The 9,227-nt window shown below is 45.7% G+C and overlaps 1 protein-coding gene across 1 annotated transcript; it reads right to left on the minus strand.

Annotated features, from left to right (window-relative positions):
- Window positions 1–1,355: 1,355 nt before the first annotated feature.
- On the minus strand, window positions 1,356–8,807 carry Prokr1 (prokineticin receptor 1). Its single transcript, XM_090336142.1, has 2 exons — window positions 8,329–8,807; window positions 1,356–2,052 (listed from the first exon to the last, which is right to left on the minus strand). Exons 1-2 carry the CDS (start codon window positions 8,805–8,807, stop codon window positions 1,356–1,358), a joined length of 1,176 nt encoding a protein of 391 aa, XP_090192268.1.
- Window positions 8,808–9,227: the final 420 nt, after the last annotated feature.

Raw genomic sequence — 9,227 nt, forward strand, 5'->3', positions numbered from 1 at the left:
AAAACACCAAGCAAAGGGGAGAGATAGGAAAGTGAGCCTTTAGTGAACCAATGACCAGTGGTTCACTGAGCTTCACTGTTGATACTGCCCTGAATACCACTGACCCGCCTGCCTTGTCATGGAGCACATGACTTAATTTACACTAGTAGTGTAAATTAAACTAGTAACAGCCTGTCCCTCCCAAGACTACCTGTATTTTAAAACAGAAGCAACTCCCAAAAGCATAGAATCCTAAGTAGGATGAGATTCAGACATCAGAGACAAAGGCAACTTGTCTTCCATTTATACCAATGGCTGCTTAGGAGAGAGCTCTTGGCTCAGTCATACATGAGAGGTGGTAAGAATGAGAAAATAGCATGTGGCTACAGAAAGTGTTCCTTCTACTTTAAAGGATTCCATGCTGCAGAAGCATACAGATTCAGAGAAAGAGAAAAAGAGAAGGACTTATGGAGAAGCCTAATTGGAGCAAACCACAGTAAGTGAGGAGTGAAGTAGCAGCATCTATTTCCTAGAGAACCTGAGCTCCTATCCTGAGCTCCAGGGGTCTTTATAAGTCTTTTGACTCTAGCTATACCCCTTCCTCTATCCCACAGCCAATAACTCATCGGGCCAAGGGGACAGATCCACGTTCAGTCTACATATCCCTTGTCCCAAGGACCTAAAACTCTATAAAGTCCAGCCAAAATAGCATCCAGAAGCTGTCCATTCTCTTGACAAGGGACCTATTCCCCAAAGCTTTGGAGGTGGCCATAGGCCAGTGTGGTGGGGAGGAGTCAGAGAGCTGGCCGTTCTTTCTCTTCATTTGGCTCCTCCCAGTGAGGGTCAGAGAGGAGAAGAGAAGCTGCAGACCGTTCAGGAAATCTATTTTGTACTCTGGCCCACACCTCGCAAATGTTTAGGAGTGAACTCAAGCCCATTCATGAGCTGGACGAGTGGGGATGTGAGCAACTGGGAGCCCAATGCCCTCCCCTTACAAACCAGTCTACTGCAACCCTGGCCGCCTCCTCTGGCTCCCTTCTGGAAATCCCCTTGTTCCAGTGTACACCACGATTCTTTCCCCCTTAGTTTAATTCCTCCTTCCTTCTGCAACTGCATATCATCCATGTATGGGTTGGTCTTGTTTTGTTTTGTTTCTGCAATACCTACTCTTGGCACAAACGAAACCCTCAAATGAAGAGGCCCCACTGGACACCAGGTCTTCGAAATCCCAAACTCACTGCACCCAGGGGCCTCACACGGTGATCCATCCACCTATGCAGTTGGAAACACCAACCGTGGCGGTGGTTGTGCGCCCCCCAGCCCGCCCATATCCGCGTCCCCGAAGCCTCGTCCCGCGTGGGGCCCGGGGGGCGGTGTTATTTCAGCCTGATGCAGTCCACCTCCTCGGTGGCCGGCGCCCCCGTGGTTCTGAGGTCCAGGTCCCCGCTGGACTTGCTGCCGTGCTGGGAGGCCTTCCAGTGCAGCAGCAGCATCTTCTTGAAGTACTTGGCGGTGTGGTTCCTGACGGTCACGAAGCACAGCGTGTTGATCATGCTGTTGCTCATGGCGATGCACTCGACCACGTAGAAGGCGGTGAGGTAGTGCTTCTCCTTCACGAAGACGGCGGGGAAGAAGTCGCGCACGAGGGTGAAGCCGTAGAAGGGCGCCCAGCACAGCACGTAGGCCGTGAGCACGCACATGAGCACCAACACCGTCTTCCGACGGCAGCGCAGCCGCTTGCGGATCTGCTCCGTCTGGAAGCCCGGGACGGCCTTGAACCACAGCTCCTGGGAGATCCTGGCATAGCACAGCGTCATGGTGACCACGGGGCCCACGAACTCCAGGCCGAAGATGAAGAGGAAGTAGGACTTGTAGTAGAGCTGCTGGTCCACCGGCCAGATCTGGCCGCAGAAGATCTTCTGCTGGCTCCTGACGGTGACCAGGACCGTTTCGGTGGTGAAGTAGGCGGACGGAATGGCAATGAGGACAGACACGGTCCACACCAAGGCGATCAGGCCCGTGGCTGTCTGGCATTTCATCCGCGGTCTCAGCGGGTGCACGATGGCCAGGTACCTGGAATGAAAACACACTCAGTGGAGTCACACCGACAGAGGACCAGGTCTGCAATGCCACTTCTGTGTTGTGGTTGTGGTTGTGGTTGTTGTTTTGCAGCATTCTGACAAGCGAGGGGGAGGGGTGAGGTCAGGACAGACAGTCTTGATGGCAAACCCTAGCTCTAGGTAGCAGTGCACCCTCAGATGAGTTTTTGTTCATCTCTCTGAACCTCAGCTGCTTCTTCTGCCCAAGCGGTGAGCTGGATTTTATGAAAGATTCGATGGGATGGGGCCTGCGCTCTTCCTGACAAAGTTTTAAACATGATATCTAGGATCAAGAACTGTTCATGCTTTTTAGTATTATGTGTAGTGTTCAATGGAGTTACAGTACCTTGCATTGGGCTCTACCCAGGCACTATTTCAATTCCTTCCTATCCTCAAGGCATTTGTTCTAATTTATTGATAGGATCTGAGCTAAATAGGACTGACAACACTCAAGAGCTGTTGGTAGTACGTGTCCTTTCCAACTGAATTTTGTCTGTATTCTGCATTGTTCGAAATTTTACTCTACATGCAGCTGGAAGAAAAGCAGGCTGCCATTTACCTCATTTTCCAGATGGAAGGATGGTGGCTCGTGAGAAAGTAGCAACTTTCTCAGAGTCACACAGTACCAGATTATTGATAGAACACATTAAACCCTAACATTCAGGGTGGAATTGAAAATCAATACGATATATGTGAATATGCTTTTTTTTAACCACAACATATCAGGCAGTAAAAGATACTGTTTCTGCTCTTTCCACAAGAACCCACATTGCAGTTACCACTATGGACCAGGAAAGAGAAAACGCTTTCCAGGCTCCATGAATCATCTGTGGGGTATGATGGTGCCTGTTTCAGGGAGCACACTCACTTAGGTTGAGAGCACTGGGTTTCTGGAAGAGTGCAGGTCTGGCAGAGGAGTGGAGGTTAGAGGAGAAAGATGGGAATGGAAGAAGGAGAGAATGATTTATCAACACTGCAGATAACCACATTCTCATATGTCCACAGTTTATCCCAGGTAGAACTGCCTATAAATAGGAAAAGCTTGAAGAAAGGCCAAACCAGTTCTGTTTCCTCTGAAACAAGTCCCTGTTTGCAATTTTGATCTAAAGAGAGATTGATTCTTAGTGGGGATTTTTTTGGGGGGGAAGGGAAATAGAGGTTTTTGGTTTGGGATTTGTTTTGTTTTTGGATAAAATTTGGACTCCACAAACCAAGCAGCCAAACTCATTGAGTACATTGGGAGAGTTCGCTGTTGAATGAGATTCCTGCTTTATTCCTCTGGCTGTTAAAAGATGTTGGAGAAGCTAGTTGTGTTGCCCTCTGGACACCTCTCTGCCACTCTTGGCAGCTGCTTGACCATGAAAATGGAACAGGAGTCTCTGCAGACTGCAGGCAATACTTTATCCAGTGCATAGGTAAAGGGGCTTCAGAAAGATCCTGGAGCTCCTGATGGGGTGGGGGCCTCAAACGTGCTCTGCCTCACATTGAAAACTGGAGTTCTGATCTTTTGCTCATGAGTTCAGAGCAAAAATCAGAGTTGAAACCTTCAGATCCTTGACATGGATCACTTGCTCGCTCTCTCTCCCTATCCCAGTGTTCTGCTGGTGTCTGCATCAAAGAAAACTTTCCTCTTCCTATGTGCTCATTACAGGGATGTTCTCCACATTACTGTTTATTTTTCTAAGAGTAATATCCTAGGTTTCCATGATGCATCAAGCTTACAATGCTGTCAGTGAGTATGCAGAGAAGAATCCATTCGGGATTCTGAAGACCAAGAACTGAGTCAGTTTTGTTGTGAATTGGAGTCATTTTTGCTAGCTCTGATGGCTAAATATCCTCATCTATAAATTCACACTTTACCTGGGTACTGGGAGGCTCCACTGAACTATTGCATAGACATAAAAATCACCTATTAATATCCAAGAAACTACAGGTACATAAAATGTTCCGTTGAAGGGTTATCCAGCATGCCCGGCAATGTTCTTTTGCCTGCTATTGGAAAATACTGCATTTGTAAGCTTATTACTTTCTGTTTTATTGAATCAAATTCTTTGTATCAAAACTAATCTTCAGTGTTATATCATCCCAGCTTTCTCTGACATCATCCCAGTTCCATCAAGGTTAATGCCATAGGCAATAGAACAGGCCTTTCTAATACATTCATCAACAAACAAGCGGTAGAGAATGCTCCATCAGTCCTATCGTTTTTTGCTAGGCTGGCATCCATAATCCAGAACTCTAGCTTTAGTATTACATGTTTATGCTTGCAAATAAGCTTAGAATTCTAAGAGGATTTTAAAACTTGCATTTTGTTAGGTAAGCAGTCATTGAGTCAGATACTCATATTAATGGATAAGTAAACCAAGGTTTGAGAAGTAAAGCTACATGGCTAGAAAGTGCTTAGAACCCTGACTCAGACCCACATCTTTCTGCCAGTTAGTGACCTCTCCTTTATGCCATTCACTTCCTCTCTTTCCAGCAAGCGTGAAGCAGACCCTTCTTCCCACCTCCCTGGCATCGTAGAAGTCCTCTCGTCTTTTCTTCATCACAGCTGATTTCAAACTACTGATGCACAGTGAAGCAAAGCAGCCCAGATAGTTAGGTTTTCTTATTTTTCTCATTTTATAGATGAGAACATTTGGGTGAGAAAGGCCAAATTAACAAATATAAGGCCCTCTGGCAAATAGGTGGTACAGTGGGAACTTATAGGCAAAATAATTTTAACATGGTTCCATAAAGAAGTTTCATTAGATAGCAGTAAAAGCATTTTTGGTGTGTTGATCTTGGGGCTTGAACTCAGGGTCCAGGTATTGTCCCTGAGCTTTTGCTCAAAGCTGGTGCCCTACCACTTGAATCACAGCTACATTTCTGGCTTTTTGGTGGTTAATTGGAGATGAAAGACTCATTCAATGTTGTGCTCTGGCTGGCTTTGAACCTCAATCCTCAGATTTTAGCCACCTTATTAGCTAGGCTGAACCATAAGTACCGGCTTCTTCCTTCCTTTGAGATAGAATTTCTCAGACTTGTCTACCCAGGCTGGCCTGGAACTATGTTCTCCCCAATTTCAGTCTAGGCTTTACATAGCTTAGAATGACAAGCATCCACCATTGTGCCCATATAGGGTTTGAAAATGAAGTCTCTTGAACTTTTCTGTCTGGATGAGGCTTGAACTGAGATCCTCTCATTCTCTGCCTCCTAAGTAGATAAGATGACAAGTAAGATCCATGGCATCTAGCTAGTGTTCAAATTTTTATCAATGATTTTCAGATTTGACTTATTAAAAGTCGGTGAGACTCTATCTTGTCCAAGTAATCACCAAAAAGCCAGAAGTGGAACTGTGTCTCAAGTGGTAGCCTTTGCTAGCCTGGAGCAAAAACACTTTAGGGCTCAGGCCTGAGTTGAAGTCCCAGGACTAGCACCAAAATCAAACAAGATAAAGAAAAAAATAATTACTGAATAAATGGGCTAAAGGCACGGTTTTATGTAAGAGTGCCTATCTAGGATGCCAGAGGCTGAATGCAAACCCAGTAACATCCCCCACCCTCCAATCCCCCCATACAAATTGAATTTTTTTTAAAAAAAACTAAACATAGAAGACCAGACAAAAAAAATCAATGATTCCTGAACCTCTAACTTAAAACTAGATAATAGCACCACATTAAAATTAAAATCATTTGGCGCAAAGATCACAATGACATATTGTAACAACACTCCATGCACTGGAACAGCCAGACAGTCAGTGAAGGCTTGAGCAGCCAGTCCTGCATGGAGTATAGTCTGGATGCAAGCTTCCCCTCAGAAATCCACTTGAAAAAACAGCAGCCCTCACAGTGCAGAGTCTGCTCCCTAAGTCATCTTTGTTAGCCTCCAGCTTGCATTATGCAAGCTCACTCAGAAAGAGAATGTGTGCAGTCTTTGGGATGAGCTAACTTTGGTGTGGAAGTAGGATATGGGTTTGAATGAGTTCAGAAATACCTCTGAGCTTCTCAGTTTATCCTGACTTCCTCTCTTCCTGGAAGTCCTTCTAGAGTTGCTACTCCTGTTGATAAGTTGGCCTTTCAGTTATGAAATGTATCTGCTGCAAGGGGCAGGGCCACTCTCCACAGCAGACACTATCTACCCTGCCCTTAGAAGCCTAGAGCACCTCCTGGTCAATGATGTTTTGCTAGCAAGACACACAGGCTTTGATCTGTCCAAGTGCTCAGAAGCAATGTAGTCACTATGGTTTTCTGAAAAGGTCAAAGAGGAATCACCTGAAGTGCCTCATGGCCAGCTCTCAGCAGCTCTTTTCTCTAGAGGCAAATATTCTTCCTGCTCTTATCTAAGTGCACAATTGTCCTGGGCCTGTGACTCCTGTGGAAACACTCGACCAAGAAGTAGCCCTCCACCAGGGTGGCTTGTAGCACCTGCTATGGGTGACAGATCAAGCGCCATTTCCTGCTGTGGGTTTAAAGCCCACTATAGCAACTACTTCAAGATTAATAAATATTACTATGATTATAATCATTAATGATTGACACGCCCCTAAAAGTGAATCCCTTCATAGCCCTTTCTTAGGAGCCCTTTTCCAAGTTCTGTAAGCTGAGTTCCTCCTTGAACCCCTGCCCTGGGATGTCTTCAGTGTGATGGCCAAGTTGAACAGTGCAGGGCCCCGAGGCTGTGGAACAGGAAGAGCACGTGTGCTCCTAGCTCTGGGTGCATTCAGATCCAAGCACACTGAAGCCTGACTTGACCCTCAGGGTACCTGTCTGTGGACCATAACGAAGTGCTTTGTATTGAGAGTCAGAAGCAGACAGAGGAGCTTGCAAAGACTGCCCAGCTCATTTGCACAGATCTTTATTAAATGAATAGACTTAAGTATCAGAAAGATCTGACACTATGGTGGAAATCAACTATTCAATTTGTAGGTGGGGACAGGACAGAAAAACTGGGAGAAAGGGAAGGGGTCCAAAGGAAATGTACTCTACCTGACATATATAACTACAATCCCTCTATGCAGCACAATAATAATAATAACAACAATAATAATAATAATGTATTTTTTCCAGTCCTAGGGCTTGAACTCAGGGCCTGGGCACTGTCCTTGGGCTTCCTCAAGGCTAAAGGTCTACTTTGAGCCACAGCTCCACTTCTGGCCTTTTCTATATAAATGGTACCAAGGAATCAAACCCAGGTCTTCCATGCATGCTAGGCAAGTGCTCTACCACTAGGACAAATAAATTCCTGGCCATAAAATATATTTTTAAAAAGAAAGATTTGCAGGGGATGTTCTTGCTGATATTATTTACCATCACGAATAACTGGTGGCTTGTGCTGTTCTGTGCAAATGGATATAAAGGTGGAAAGTAATTAGTGCAACAACAGCAACAAGGAGAAGTACATGAGCTCATGTTCCTTTTTAATCTATTTTTTTTTACAACTCTTAGTCTTAATCTTTTAAAATCATTTTTCCAAAACAACTCTTAATCTTAAAAATCAGTTAGAGAGGAGATGTCAGTAATGGAAGTCTAATGAGATAGAAACTTTCCTTAACATGTTCTTTATCGTTGATATTCTGGTGACGTACAGAAGGGCTACCATTTCATAAATAAGGTTCCCTTAAGGGTGTTAAGTTGAATGCCAGGTATTAAGGGCTCACACTATAATTGTAGCAACTCCAGAGACTGAGATCAGAGATTCCCAGTTCAAAGCCAGCTGGGGTGAAAAGTCCATGAGATTCTTATCTTCTATGAACCAGCAAAAAAAAAAAAAAAATCTAGCAGTGGAGGTTTCGCTCAAGTGGTCTAGTACCAGCCTTGAGCAAAAAAGGGCAATTAAGGGTGCAAGGCGCTGGGGCCTTAAGGTTAAAGCCCTAGTGCTGGAAGAAGAAAAAAAAAGAAGAAACAAATAAAGAAAATGATTTTCAAGTTGACTCAGAAGTAACTGCCAGAACTGAAACTGGCTCAGCACCTCCTCGTCCCTGCCTTCTCTAAACACTGAACAGGTAGGTACACTTAGAAGCAGCCGCCCACGAGAGTGAGCAAAAGTCTTCCAAAATGCAATTCTACAGGGCTCTGCTACCTCCCATCTAACTAATGAGAGGGACAAACACCTCACATTCCTCAGCCAGTGGGTCAACATTTAAGTGCCCTAAGCATCTGGGTGTGATAGGCATTTCCCACCAGGGCACAACTGCAGAAAAGAAACTCAAGGCATGATCCGGATGCCCCTTCTGCTCAGCCACCTTTGTCTTCCTGCTGCTCACACTCACCGGTCAATAGCGATGGCCAGCAGGGCATTGGTGGAGACGTAGAGTGACACGGTGCGCAGGTAGTTGACAGAGGCACACAGGACGTGGCCGTGCTCCCAGGAGAGCTGGCGCACCACATAGTAATCCATCTCAAAGGGGCAGCAGACAATGGCCACCAGGAAGTCAGAGATGGCCAGGTTGGCGATGAGCAGGTTGGTAAGGTTACGAAGCTTCTTGTAGCGAGCCAGGGCAGCAATGAAGATAAAGTTGCCGATACCACAGACCAGCATGATGCCCACGAGGGCCATGCCAATGACAATCTTGGCAGCAAAGAAAGTTCGAGAATTGGTCACATCTTCATCTTCATCCATGGGCATATCGTAGTCACCATAACTGAAGTTGAAGGGGAAGGAAGCAGCTCCATAGGAGTCAAGCTCTGAAAGGAGACTGGAGGATGTGTTGGTGGCATTCTCAGCTGTGATGCCCACCGTGATCTCCATCTGGCCAGGCTGGGCTGTGAGCAATGCTGCTGGAATCCTTCAGAGCAACGTCTCCAACGGTGGTCTCTCTCTGGTCTGCTGACACGCAGCCCACTCTTACATTTAAGTGAATGTCCTTGTCAGCTTTCTTCTTTCAGTATCTGAGCTCCACGCTAAACCTTTGAAAGACACACAGAGAGCTGCAGCATGGTGCAGTGGACCAGGCTGAGTTGAAAATCATCCTGTAACCTAAGCAGATCCATTAACCACCTGCTCAGAGTAAACAGCCAGTGGTAGAATGGAAATAAAGGAACCTGTGAGAGAAAAACCACATAGATTCACTCACTCTGGGAAGGCCGGATAGTTAGAGACAATCGACCCTGATTCCATTTAAGTCTATTCCACTGCAGACTCAGTAATGCTGCACTTTTCCTCAAGGAT

The sequence above is a fragment of the Megascapheus bottae genome, chromosome 7, assembly GCF_031878675.1.
Source record: "Megascapheus bottae isolate mThoBot1 chromosome 7, mThoBot2.hap1, whole genome shotgun sequence".
Taxonomy (NCBI): domain Eukaryota; kingdom Metazoa; phylum Chordata; class Mammalia; order Rodentia; family Geomyidae; genus Megascapheus; species Megascapheus bottae.